The following is a 15,092-nucleotide window of genomic DNA, read 5'->3' on the forward strand; positions in this document are numbered from 1 at the left end:
TTCTTAGGGGTTGCTGTCGCAAAGTGTTTGAAGATGGTAAACAATATAGTTCACTAGCTGTCTTGAAATCATCCATCGCATCTGCAAGGGATGCAGTTGACATTTTGTACATAAAAAAATTTTATGATTCTTTACCTTCTGGAATGTTAGAAGAGATTCAAAAAAATGTATCTCTATCGAATTTTAAAATTAAGACATTTTTTTATTAAAGACAATTTATATAATTTTTTTCCAAAAGTGTCTTAAAATTTTGTCGCTCTAAAATACAGTTTTTAAAAAAAAAATGTTTTTATAAAAAGCGAGTAATGTTGAAATTAAATTTTTTTAAATGTTGTTTAGTGTTGTAAGCCCTTTGCCTTCATTTACTATAAAAATTAGCTTTTAAATATAAATATATAGTAGAGTTTTATAAATGTGATATAATTTATTAGACATTTATAAAACTCTACTATATATTTATAGTAGAGTTTTATAAAAGTCTTTGGTGTGTCAAATCATTTTATCGCGCAGCGTATCGCAAAACTATAGTTAACTTTATATATATATATAATATATATATATATATATATATATATATATATATATATATATATATATATATATATATATATATATATATATATATGTGTATATATATATATATATATATATATATATATATATATATATATATATATATATATATATATATATATATATATATATATATATATATATATAATTATATAAACTATATCAACTATAATTCAACTTAATATTAACGTCAACTATAACTTCGAAAAATACATTATTCTAATGTTAAACAAGTGCCCTTAAAATAATAATATAACTTAAAATGTAAAGCTATTCTGCCCCCTGTGCAGCGTGACGTAATTTTAAAGTGAACGCAATTTAAATTACAGCGCTTAACTGCCGATTATGTTTTAATTAAGCTTTAGTAGTTAAACTAATCGTTAAAATTTTTAAAAAATTTGTGGTTACCTTAATCCGCTAGAGTCACAAATGTCCTCTCAACGTCAATCCATAAGAATCATAAACTTTCAACTTTTTAAGTCAGAATCATCAGCATCTTTCAAAAAATTAAAAACTCTAACTTTTCCAGCGCTTGTAAAATTTGCTAATCTCCTTTTTTTTTGACTCTCTTAATAAAAATTTACTCTCTTCTATAACAGACTTTTTTTACAGAAAGTAAAATAATACATAGATGCTCTACTAGGAACATGTATAATGGAAAACTTAGTGTACCATCTTTTAAAACTCATAAGTATGGTAAACATTCTGTTGCATCAGTGCATTTGTGAATGGATCAAGAGTCTTGTATGCATAGTGAATGAGTTCAAAAAACTACAACTTCAAACACCTTTATTGTCTTTTCTTTATCTTAAACAAAATCAATTCAAAATATTCTGAGAACAATTTTGTTCTAATTTAATGACATGATTTTCACTTTATTATTTAAAATATACTCTTATATTTTTAATTATGATTACTACTATTATTATCATTAACTTCTTGTTTGTTTATTTTTTATTATTATTATCAAAGTATGATATTTAAATGTTTGCTTAGTTTATGTATGCTCTATGTGTGTATGCTTATAATTAATCATATTATATTTAAAAACTGGTGTCACTCCCTTGATCAGAATTCTGTTTGAGTGACACCATCCGAATCAATCATTTAGTTATTATTATTAAATACTTATAATTAATTTACTCATTATTATATTATTTTATGTTATTATTATTTACATATATATATTTTTTATTAATCAATTATTTTTACTTACTACAATCAATAGAATTATGATTTTTTTATTATTATTTTTTTTTTTTATTGTTATTATTATTATATCTAATATTATTGTATGAGTTAAAAGGAAAATAAATATCTTGTTTTTTTTTGTTTGTTTTTTAGAGTAGATATTTTTTTAAATATACGAAAAAAAAGGCAAAAAATGGGGTAAAATTACAAAAAAGGTAGGATGGCTTTTCATACAACAACTCGACAAAAAAATGAGTGGAAGTAAAACTTTATTTTTAAACACTGCTAATGTAATTTTATAACCATTAGTTTTTTTTTTTTGTTTTTTTTACGTCTAAAAAAAAATCTCGATTTTGGTTATTACTAATGGATGGTAATGATGCTTTGGGTGTAACTTTTAAAGGATATTTTTTTGCGATGCGCGTTTGTTTTGTGTTACTTTAGTTAGCGTAATTAATAGTTTTAAAATTTTATAAAATTGTAGACAGAAAACGCATAATCGACCATTTTGCCTTGGTCACGTGACCAGATGACATTTATAAACTTTACATTTTAATTTTTATTACAAGTTTTCTACTATTTTCAAGTAAATAAACTAAAAGTTTATTTACTTGAAAACTCAAAGTTTATTTCGGCAACCAATCAATATGATAAAAAAAAAAAAAACATATTGAGAAAGTATTGTTGCTGACAGTTTTGCAATAACTCTTTTTTCTTATTTCTTTTCCTTTCTCTTGTATAACTTCAACACTTTTGTATTTATATTATATTAAATTATATGCTTTGCAATTTATAAAGCAAATAAACGAATGGGAAGAATTAAACATAAATTTCAGTTTTTAAATAAAAGTATTATTAGCTAATTATAAAAGTCATTAGTTCATCCCATCTCTTGTTTGAAGTAGTTATATGGATCTTAATAGGAAAAATATATCGATTAACATTTTAAATTTTAAACTACAAATCTCTGAAATTGTACATTACTTAAACTTTGTTACACTTTCTTTTTTATTGTTTTGGCTGTATATAAGACTAAAGTTTTACGTAGTTTCAGTTTCAACTCGTATGAGTAACAACGTCATTTCTATTCTATTCCATTCTATATTAAACGTAAACAAAAAACCCTTGCTAAAATCTAACTCTTGGTAATTGGACTTTCTAATGCAAAGCTTGATGTTACTGATGTGCTTTGCATAGTTATCTGCAATTAAAATGTTATGCTTTTTCACCAAATCAATCAAATAATTGGCAAATCTTATGATGATTGATCGCTTTATTAGTTTAAAACAAAAAATGCGCAGACGGCGCTGATATATACTTTATGTCACAAAGCTTAATATTTTTTTTTTTTACGTAGGTATAAATGCGCACCAAAGCTCAAATTGAAAATTATTGTACAATTAGTTTAGACTAAAAATAGTTTAAACTAAAAATAGTCTTTGATGTCCACGACCCAGCGCAAGTGTAATTTAAAAAACAACATCATCGGAGTGGTCATGAGAAAAATTTGCGTTAGCAAGGATAAAAATGTTGAAATAAGCGAAGATAAAAATGTTGGAAACTTTTTCTGTGTGATTAAAGTCGGATAATTTAAGCCAGGTTGCAATAGACAATGCATTCAAACAAACAAAAATAAAACAAACAAAAAAAATGCACATTTTGAAGAATCAAGCTTGATAGAAGGACAACGTCGGAGGATGTCTCAAGAGTTTGTTAGCCATGTAGGATTTTTTGCAGAAAATGAAATGGGACATGTTATAATCAGCTTATTAACTTGGTTCCAACAGAAAATATCAATTTAGTTTTTACATCTAAAAAACTATACATTAAATTGAATTATTAATGGGCTTCAAAAATTTTCTCGTTGAGGCAAATGTCCAAATCTCGCTGAGACAAAGTCTCAGTTTTTAAATATTGGTTAAATTTTGGAAATTTTTACTACATAGATTAATGGTCAGGAGTTGTGCACAGAAATTGGAAACTGCAAAATACTGCTCAGTTCCCATTTGGGGAGTTTTTGATATTCAAATCAAAAATATAAAATCTAGTGTAGAAAATCTACATCAACAGGAAAAAGAAAACACCATGCGTTCAGTATCTGTATCATTATCTATATATTGTCCAATTAGGTCTTAATTTAATATGCAATATATTTTAAGACATGTGCCGTACTTGTTTAGAAAATGTTTTCGCTCATTCAATAAAAATAATTTAGTTGCTCTTACCCAGCGGGCACTGGACGTCCTAGGACGTCCATAGGGCGTACTAAGTTCGTCCGTTCGTCCACGTCTAAAACGGACCTATTTAGACCTCCAAAACGGGTCGATTCTGGTCCGGCCGAACGAACCATTTTATATCTACCCACGTGTTTTTCAAGTTACGTGTTTCTCTTCAAAACTGAAATCCAAGTAGTATTATTAAATTTTGCATTTGTATAATATAATGGATTCAAAGTTTAGATCAACAAAAAGAAAAACTGTTTCTATCTATAAAAAAAAACAAAGGTACGAGTGGGTTTTAATGTATTTTATATTTCATGTATTTATTTTTTAATGTCAATGTTTTAATATTCAAATGTATAATTATTATACATTTAAATAGTATATATTATTATATTTAAATGTATATTTTAATAATTATAATATACATTTGAATATAATTATATATACTGGATATATAAATTATTATTATAATTTATGCAAAATTAGATACATGCATAAATTTAAATAATATTTTTATATATCCAGTATATATAATTATTCACGTGAATATAAATGTGTGTATAAATGTATATATATAATGTGTATATAAATGTATATATAAATGTATATACAATATGTGTATATAAATGTTTGCATAAGTATATGTATATATATATATACATACATACATACATACATACATACATACATACATATATATATATATATATATATATATATATATATATATATATATATATATGTATATGTATATATATATACATACATGTATATATATATATGTATATATATATATATATATATATATATATATATATATATATATATATATATATATATATATATATATATATATATATATATATATATGAATATATATATATATATGTATATATATATATATATATGTATATATATATGTATGTTATATATATAAATGTATTATAACTCCTAACTAGTTGTTAAAAAAAAGTTTTGTCGACAAAAAGTACAAATTAAAATGCAAGACCGGAATTTTTTTTTTTTTACTTGATAGACTACCTGCCCCAACCAAACCCTCTGTCGATTTAGCAGCATTCCCTTGCAAGTCAGGCTATAAGATAGTTGATGTAGCAACACTCCGTTGCGAGTCAGGCTGTTTGTCAGTCGATGTAGCAGCACTCCGTTGCGAGTCAGGCTATTTGTCAGTCGATGTTGCAGCACTTTGTTGCAAGTCAGGCTATGAGATAGTCGGTGTAGCAACACTCCATGCATGATTTACAGTAAAAAAAATAAAAATAAAAACATTGTAAGAATGTTTTAAAAACATTCAAAATGTTTTTAAAAACATTCTGGTCAATTAAATTTGTGTTTTTGTGGTTTTCTTGAAAAACAGCTAATTTGTAATAAAATTAATGATTTTTACTTTCTGACAACACGCAAATGTTGGGCAAAAGTCAAAAGTAATTAAAAGTGACGTATTTGTTGGCGTAAAAATCATTTTTTTCCTTCCGTACACCCTAATGCAACAATCTATAGAACTATATGTATATATATTTATACACACATAATATATATATGTATATATATATATATATATATATTATTATATATTTATTTATTATATTTTATGTATAAGTTAAACTAATAGATAATTTAAATTTAGTAGAAAGTGGCTTACAGGCTGGCGAAATTCTAAAAAAGCTGTCTGTGAATTTTCCCAATCTTCTAATCAAAAGGAAGATTTAAGAAGTTCAGATTTTGAAGACTCACAGAGTGCAGTTAGTGAATCTGTATGTAATTTTGCTGCAGAAAATATTAATAAAATAAATATATAAAATGTATTTGTTGTTAAACGATAGTGATAATGAAAAAGAGCCATTGGAAACAGTTATTTCTCAAAATGAAATAAAAAATTGGAGTTTTAAACACAACTGCACAAGACAATGTACCAATGATTTATTGGCAATTTTAAATTGTCATGGGCACCAGGAAATGCCAAAAGACGCAAAAACACTTTTATGTACAAGAAGAGTTGTGAAAGCAGCATCTTTAAAAAATGGGAATTACATTTATTTTGGCATAAAACAAGGCATTGAAAATATATTGCAAGTTCAAGACTTTAACTCCACTAAAATAAATCTTATATGTAATGTAGATGGTCTACTGCTCTTTAAATCAAGTGCCTACCAAGTTTGGCCTATACTTTGTCAATTTGGGTATTTTAAACCGTTTGTTGTTGGATTGTATGGCAGTGAAATAAAGCTGTGTGCTTCTGAATTATTAGCAGATTTTGCAGAAGAGTTAAAAACTTTCATCCTGCCAAAAGAAATATTTGGTAAGGTCTTTAATATTTCTTTGTTAGCAATAACATGTGATGCTCCTGCTAGGGCACTCTTAAAAGACACAGTTGAACATTCAGGATACTATGCATGTGAGAGATGCAATTTGCGTGGTTTTTATGTTAATGATTGTATTGTTTATGATAAATGTCACAAAACAGTTACAAATAGAAACAATGCTGATTTAAAAGCCGGATTATACTCTCAACATTATAAAGATGGTCGGTGCCATCATCACACACGAACTCCACTGTTTGACATTAAAGATTTAGACATGATTCAGGATTTTGCTCTTGACTATATGCACTTAGTTAATTTTGGTGTTATGAGACGTATGTTATACTACTACAAAGGTACATATGCCTGAAAATTTAATGGTCGTTTATCAACACCTTATTTAAAAGAGATTTCTCGTTTACTAATTTAAATGGGAAATTGCCATCAGATTTTGTGCGTCAAACAAGATCTTAAGAAGATGTCAATAGAAAGCCACAGAGCTAAGAACATTCTTACTATATGTGGGTATTGTTGTTTTGAAGGATATTCTCAATCCTAAGATGTATAAAGAATTTCTCAGCTTATCTTTAGCAATCCGCATGTTGTGTAAGGAAAATAATGATGGTAGGAAAACATATTTGAGCCGTGCCAAAAAACTCTTGGAAAAAACTCTTTGTGTCAAACGCTCATGAACATTTTGGTAACACATTTTGTGTCTACAATGTTCACTGTCTTCTGCATATAACAGACAATGTTGAACATTTTGAAAGCAGTTTGGACGATATTTCTTGCTTCCAGTTTGAGATTTTCTTGCAACAATTAAAAAGATTAGCACGAGGTAAACAAAACCCTTTAGTAGAACTTGCAAAACGCTTAAGTGAACATAAATCAGATGATCCACGTAAAGCAAAATTAATAACTAAAATTGATGTTTCCAAGAATGCTTGTTTCATGACGAAATATTTTGTTGTTTTTGTTAAAAACATTTTACCAAATGATCAATTAGTTTGTGACATCTATAAAAAGAATCATTTAAACAATTTCTTAGACAACTTTGTAGAATCTAAGATAATTAATTTATACTATATCAAAAATTATAGTTGTAGTCCAATAATGCAAACAATTAACATGCATTACTTGCTTAGAAAATGTGTGTGTATTCCATTTAAAATAACTATGTTGTAATATCTTTATTAAATAATGTGAGTTTTTGAAATTGCTTATTTTTTGTTGTTGTATATGTATTTATTAAAGTTTTATCCATTTTTTAACTACAAAGCTTATTTCTAGAATCATATATGTTTTATAAAAACATAAAATTTATCCTCAAAACAATTCAAAATATACAATATGCATTCATATATTGTACAGAATAAATAGTAAGTTTAATTGTTATGACTTATTTGCTATTTAATTTATAGTTATCTAAAATTGTAGGTTGTACAGTACCATTGCAATTAAAGAAGATGGTATTGACACTAAGACAGTAGTACCTTCTCACTGGGTTAATGCAGACGAAGGTATAGTATACTATCCCCCTTGAGGAAAAAAAACTGTGGGTGTTTATTTATCTGAAATGGGCTGGTAAGAGTTTATATTGTTAGAATTTATTTTGGAGTGTGGAAGTTATAAAACATGTCAGGCAATGGTAAAATTTTTAACTGAAGATGAAAATGATGATCACCCTGGTAAGTGTATCTATTGCTTCGTTTAAAAATTGTTTGCATTATTTTTTGTCAGATGTTATACTGTTATATAATTTGTGAAAAGTTGATATTTTCAGAAACTTGCTTATGTAATTTCTTTGTGCAGCAAGGTTATTTTTACATAGTTATAGGGTTGAGAAAAGGTTTTAACAAAAGTTAATTGTAGTTGCCCCTGGACCTTGAAGAAATTAATTGTTTATGATAAAAATGTGTATAGAGCTTTGATATGTTTGGTATTTAATTGGTGTGTTCTGGGATTATTTTGTTTTTTATTTTATATTTTCATTTTATAATTTCAAATATGCTTAACCCAAAGGAACGAGTTCCTAGTCCAAATTTCCATGCTTTAAAGTGCCCATCATCTGGTTCTTCATCTCCAATTCTATTGGATGTGCCACTTATATCTCCACGGAAAAAAAGTAAAGTGGGCTGTGTAATACAGCCAAAATCAAATGAAGATTTCCAACAGTCATTGGATTTAGAATCATACCACTTTAACAAAAATCCAACATCTTTCAAGATAGGTGATAGTGGTGTTTTATTTAAGGAAATGACAAATAAACGTAAGTTTTTGCATGATATTAAGGTTTGTGATGATCTTTATTTCTCTGATCAAATAATCTTTCTCTGATTTTAAAAGTTTATCTCTAGTTTTATAAATGTTTTTTCCTGTTTTTTATGTTTGATGTTGTTGTTGTTTGATGATTATAAATGTTTTTTCCTGTTGGATGCAATACAAATAAATAATTTATATTTAGAGTTTCAATATGCTATGCTAATGAAACTAGATTTGTTGCAGCAAAATCAACTTAAAATTATGGAGCGATTGGACAACATGGAAACACAGCCAAAAAGTGGGTGCTAATATCTCTGTGTGGGATTGTAATGATGGGGTGCCATAATTACAATCCCACACAGAGATATTAGGTTTTTAATGAAGAAGAGGAAATTCTCAGAGCAAGTTCTTGTGCTATGAAAAACAAGTTAAAAACAAACTTTCCAGGAGTATATTCTATATACTGTTAAAACAGGTGATGACCACAAATAACATACAACGTAGTTGTATGTTATCTGATCTTTTATGTTCCTTCTGATGATTCAAGTAATGTTTTTTTTTTCCTGATGATTCAAGGAATCTATTATGTTCCTTCTGATGATTCGAGTAATGTTTTTTTTTTCCTGATGATTCAAGTAATGTTTCTTGTAACGTTAGAATATCGTGTTTGTGAAAATGTAAAGTTGCAATATAAAATTTAAGTTTTACGGTATTAGATTTTAGAACTTATTAGATTTAAAAATTTAACAATTTTTCAGATCACTCAAATCAAAGCCATTGGTGTTGCAACAGCACGCAAAACTGTCAAAAATGTTTTAAATCAGTTAATGGTGCCACAAGTCCAAAACTTATTTAGTAAAGATGGGTTAAAAGGCAAACTTAAGTTTACAGCTACGCAACATTACAAGTGTATTAAAGGTTATGCAATGATTGTATTGTGCATTCCTAAGGTGAATAAAAAAAAAAGTTAATTTTATATTTACATAAAAAAATAAAAAATTGTTTATATAAAAACCATTTCTGTGTTCAGAATACTAACAATTGCTTGTTTAGAAGGCTTAGCATCCGAAAGAAACGGTTATGATGCTGCAACTATCGAAGCCCTTGTTGGCGATTTATTGAAGTGGGCGTTGCCGAAAGTAAAAATAGTTAACGGTGTTGACGTTCATTATGTGGAAGCAACATAAAATTGTTGCTTTGTATATTTATTATTTTGAAAGTAAATGATTTTTACATATTTCAGTTGTTTTCTGTTTAGCACACCTTTTTTATTAGCATTTGAAATTCTGATCAGAATTTTTAAAATAATATATGTATGTATATATATATATATATATATATATATATATATATATATATATATATATATATATATATATATATATATATATATATACACACACACACACACACACATATATCATTTTAAAAATTATATGTATATATACACGCACACTCGGTCAAAGATATAGTTCTATCTAGACACACAGATATATCTAATTAGACTATCTATCTAGTTAACTAGATAGATAGTCTAATTAGACATTTTTTGAAAAATATTTCAGACGTCTATGGATGCTATAGACGTCAAAAATGGACGGACGAATGCCGTTTCATTTAGTCGTCTATTGGACGTCCAAAATAGACTTTCGTTCGTCTAATTTTAGACGTCCAGAACGGACGGACGAGTGCCATTTTATTTAGTCGTCCATGGGACGTCTTATGGACGTCCAATTTCGGACGTCCGCGTGCCCACTGGGTATTTAAAAGGAGCTCATAAAACATATGTTTGGCAAATTTATTTAAACTGCCAAAAAGCTAAAAAAGTCTTTTCCTAGAATTTTAGATAATTAGACCCCAAAATATCTGTTTAGGTTGAAAAATTAATTTAAATTAATTTAACTTAATAAAGTATTTAAATGAATTAGATCAGAGTATGAATTCAAAGGTGTTATTGTGTTTATCAATAACACCAATAAAAAAATACTAATATCCCTGTGGTTAGAGAGCTAATCGGACTGGAGAGTGCAATTTTTATAAATAATACTTTTACCAATAATTCTCTTTAAAAAATACCCATAACTCTGAGGTTAGAACGCTAATTTTGATCTGGAAGTTGCAAGTTTTATTATCAACTCTGGATTTAAAAGTGGCATTAGTAAAGAAGAGAAAAGGAAATTTCCGTTCTAAATGTTATTTCTTGTTGAGTTGAGACTGCTACATTTTGTTGGAGTATCTTCAGAAATAAAAAATCCGATGCTCAAAATACTGAAACTATGTTTCGCTTTACAAATTTTGGAGTAGCTAAATTAAGACAGAATTTTCCTACTTTAGCAAGCTCATAGGCTTGCTGCTGTTTCTTTATGCTTTTAAATTGAGTTAAGTATAATCTGCATTCCAAAAATTTTAGCCGAAATATAAAAGTAAAACAGTCTAAAAAAAAGTTTGCGCAAATCGAATTAGCCTAACAAAATGCAACTTTAATTGAAACACGCAAAACATCGTCTTTCAAACATTGAAGAGAATATTGCATTCCGTATTTCAAAATGGCTGGAGTAATAATATCACCCGCTTTCGTCCCTCGTTTCTCCTAACAGAACTTTTATTTGAAGCAAGTTAAACTAAAATAAGCTTTACTTTTAGATTTAAAATAGGTTTAATAAATTCAAAAAGAAAATTTCTAACCGAAAAAGTTATAATTTTCCTGCGCATAAAAATATATATAATTTAGTAACTCATAATAATTTCAATAATTCAATAAAGTTCAAATTCGATATGAAAACATCATTTCTATATAAGCGCATATAGCATTGTAATGGGTGAGTCTAATATAATGAATTATTTTTATATAAACTAGCTTTTTGTTAATAATTATTATGCAAATGTTAATGAATAATACGCTATATAAGGTTTATATAACCAATTATAAAAGAAATACGTTATATAAATAAATGCATTTTTTTTTATAGATCAAAGTAAATACCTTTTTTTTTTTCAGCAAACATTTTTAGATAAAACCATTCAACTATTCGGTATAGGGCCGGTTAACAATAGGCATGTTTTTAATTAGAGCTCATGCGGTAGTTAAAAGACTATGTTACATAAGTTTTCCCTCACGCTCAGCTTCTTTGCAAAGCTATACTTTGAAATAGGCAGTTTAGGCAACTTTTAAAGCCTATTTAAATCTAAGTTATTTTGAATGGATTATATTCCTTAAGAATTTTCATTTTCAAAATGTTTTAACCACTTATGGAGCTTATTTTGTTCTGAAGACTATTTAAACATTTTTAATACTTGGACATGAAATAATTCCTTAAAGTTGGACATCAAATTTTTGACACAGAAATATTAAAAAAAAAAAAAATTTATGGTACCTTTTTATTTTTGCTGTATAACGAATATTTGCACCAAAAAACTCACTTGTTAATAAATTTATTTGAAAGTTCTATTAAAAATAAGATCATGAATTTAATTAATTAAAATTCATATATATAGATATTTTCGCGGTTTTGAACAGTTAAGATATTGCTACACAATTAAAAAGGTGAAAATCTTAAAATTTTCTTTTCTTTTATTATAATTGCTTTAAGATCAAAATTTATCACAGAATCTTAATTTGCCATTTAAGTTTAAAAAAAAAAAGTTGAAGTTATTTCAATTTATCTTAATGTTGGTACAGATTTTCACTCATAGCAACGCCCTTTGCAACCATGTTATGGAATTTTTGGACCTCTATTGCAAGTTATTTCTTGCACAACTCATTCCCAATTTGTTTTCAAGTATTCTTTATGCACTTAGCATAAAAAAAAAAAAATACTTTTTTTGGAATTAAATCAAGACTCTAGCTAGAATAATGCCTCCATGATAAAACGCAAAATGTGAATGAGTGTTTAAATGGAATTATTTGGACACGCTGTACCGAATCTAGTTATTGTAGCAGATAAGTACTAAAAAATTGGTGTGTGTTCTCCCATCATAAGTTTCAATGATGGTATTAATTGCATTGGAAATGTTTTTGATTGTTTGAATATTCCAAGTGGAGGTTTTTTTGAAAAAAATGCACTAAAAAGTGGCCATAATAGTGCTTTAGTTCATTGTAAATAGTCATTTAATAGTGCTTTAGTTCATTGTAAATAGTCATTTAATAGTGCTTTAGTTCATTGTAAATAGTCAATATTTTAAAAACAGAGAAAAGTAAAAAGAGGTTGGAGAAAAAAATTTATCTTTAAAAAGAAACTAAAGACCAACCCTATAATTCTGGATCCCATTGAGTTAGTTCTTAATAAATATTATCTAATTTCTAAAACTGTTTTTTCACAGGACATGTTTTTTGTTGTTTTGGTTATACCGTTTACATAATATCTTCATTAATACCTTGTGAAACTTTTTGAATTTTTCCGCAAATGTTTGTTACTAATATAGTTACAAAATGACCCTCATTGGAGAGTCTTGCTTATTTAGATTTGTACTTATGAAATTATAGTTACAAAATGACCCTCATTGGAGAGTCTTGCTTATTTAGATTTGTACTTATGAAATTTTGAATAGGCGAGTAAAACTGTAAAAATCACTAATTCTTTTGAAAATGACTATATTTTTGCAAGTTTTGATAGTTTGAACATGAAACTGGCACAGATTGTAATTATAAAACAACTATGCAAATTGTAAAGTTTAATAGCCACCCTATGAAAAGTAATCATATAAACGGTTTAGCCCCATTTTGGGACCAAAACCAATTTTCTTATTAGGATTAAAAAAAAAAAAAATTTTCATTAATTTGTCTTCATTCGACCTATATTTGTAATTTATGTTTACTATATTTGTAATTAATGTTTTTTAAGAAAAAAGTTTTCTTATTGTATAGAAGTACCTTAACAGTTAAATATGTTGAAGATTGTTTTAAAGATTTTTAAATATTTTTGATTTTTTAAGTGTTAAGTGTGAAAAAACTTTGGCGAGAAAATTTTAATTAATTTTTTTTTTGAACTTATAATAATACTTAATATTAACTTTATAAGAATAATATTATATAAACATTTTTAATTGAAAATGTTTGTTTAATTTGAAATTGATAAATTAATTTATATTGAGCTTTCATTTTAAAATGAAATCAAACAATTTCAACCGTTATAGTTTGTAATATTTGCTCGTGAATTTTTTGCATCACATAAATAATGTTAAAATATTAACATTTAAGAACGTAGTAAAGTTTTTATTCATAAATTTATTTTCATAAAATTAAATACCTGTATAACCGTTTTATCTTTTAAATATCAAATGTTCTTATCACAGCTTTTTAAAACCAAAGCATATTAACCGTGTAATTCGTAAGAAAAACTGGAGGCCAATTAGTTCAGGAAGTCTTTGCAAAAGTCGTAGACTTGTGTACGTGCATTATTTAGACTTTCTTAATGTAAGATAAAATAAAATATTTTCAAATCAACGTCAAAGAAACTGTTTTATTTTTAAGTTTATTGATGCCAAGAAAATTATGAATGTTCACAAACTTGGAAAAAGGAAAGAAAATTATGAATGTTCACAAACTTGCTGAAAGGAAAGAAAATTATGAATGTTTACAAACTTGGTGAAAGGAAAGAAAATTATGAATGTTCACAAACTTGGTGAAAGGAAAGAAAATTATGAATGTTCACAAACTTGGTGATGATAAAAGGTTAAGAGACCCATTGCGTTCTGTCATTGAGTCACGTGGCTTTTGCCTGCAACAACTACTTTCTTTATTAAAAATTGATGCAAAAAGAAAGTTAAATATTTGACTTTTTGAGTATATATCTAGTTTAACCGGTTGCCGATGTTTGATGCTGGTAAAATTGCTTTAGTTTACATTGCTGGTTACCTTCAGTTGAAGGCTTGTTATGAAGATCTTGACGCTAATACATATTCGTATTGTAGTGAGTATGGTGTTTATCTCAATAAATTTGATAGAGGAGGTTTGCCGAAGCCAACTGATATTCGATGTCAATTGACTTGCTTTTATTATGTACTTTTATTGCACTGGATCTGACTTTACCAGTTTGTTTACATTTCCTATCTAACTATTTTCAATCAATTGACGATTTTTTGCGATTTAAAAAAAATAATGTCTTGTATGAAAGGTTATAAAATCTCGTCAAATACTTTTTTGAATAATCACTCAAAGCTTAACACTCCAAGTTCATCAAAGGAGTCAGCTCGAAAAATTTTAAAAATCAGTAATTAGATACAAAAACATATTGTTTTTAGTTGTTTGAAATTCTTTTAAATAAAGTATGTTTTATCAAAATCTTTTATATCACTTTCAGCTTAATAAATATAAAATAGTTATGCCTTCAGTATTTATATTTAGCAAATGAGAAATTAATAAATTTGTTTAAGTAGTTTGATAAATAAAAAATTAGCCAAAATAAAATGTTACTTTTTTTTTTGACTTCCGCTTTTAAAGTGACAAGATGTGTTTTTGCTCACGTCTTTATCAACAAAATTTTTATAAGTAAAAAAGGTTTAACAAAGTTAAAGCAAATAATTATGG

The 15,092-nt window shown here is 26.8% G+C and overlaps 3 protein-coding genes across 6 annotated transcripts in view; 2 read left to right on the plus strand and 1 right to left on the minus strand.

Moving 5' to 3' along the window:
* The window catches only part of LOC100213140 (b(0,+)-type amino acid transporter 1), a 32,633-nt gene extending 21,006 nt beyond the window's left edge, over window positions 1-11,627 (minus strand). The window contains exon 1 of the mRNA XM_065793842.1: window positions 11,550-11,627. The gene's annotated coding sequence lies outside the window, so the exon portion shown is untranslated. The remainder of the gene's footprint in view (window positions 1-11,549) is intronic.
* On the plus strand, window positions 4,108-9,801 carry LOC136078309 (uncharacterized). 4 transcript variants are annotated; one of them, XM_065793835.1, is made up of 5 exons: window positions 4,108-4,268; window positions 7,742-8,573; window positions 8,769-9,041; window positions 9,325-9,516; window positions 9,620-9,801. In XM_065793835.1, exons 2-3 carry the CDS (start codon window positions 8,312-8,314, stop codon window positions 8,873-8,875), a joined length of 369 nt encoding a protein of 122 aa, XP_065649907.1. In that variant the 5' UTR covers window positions 4,108-4,268; window positions 7,742-8,311; the 3' UTR covers window positions 8,876-9,041; window positions 9,325-9,516; window positions 9,620-9,801. The 4 variants fall into 4 exon arrangements, with proteins under 4 accessions (XP_065649907.1, XP_065649908.1, XP_065649906.1 ...); XM_065793837.1 differs by lacking the exon at window positions 4,108-4,268 and adding an exon at window positions 5,630-7,506; XM_065793836.1 differs by having other exon boundaries at window positions 4,108-4,274; window positions 8,769-9,516.
* LOC136078803 (uncharacterized) lies at window positions 5,805-6,674 on the plus strand. The gene has a single exon (XM_065794614.1). The coding sequence runs from the start codon at window positions 5,805-5,807 to the stop codon at window positions 6,672-6,674; it is 870 nt and encodes a 289-aa protein (XP_065650686.1).
* Window positions 11,628-15,092: the final 3,465 nt, after the last annotated feature.

The sequence above is a fragment of the Hydra vulgaris genome, chromosome 03, assembly GCF_038396675.1.
Source record: "Hydra vulgaris chromosome 03, alternate assembly HydraT2T_AEP".
NCBI lineage: Eukaryota > Metazoa > Cnidaria > Hydrozoa > Anthoathecata > Hydridae > Hydra > Hydra vulgaris.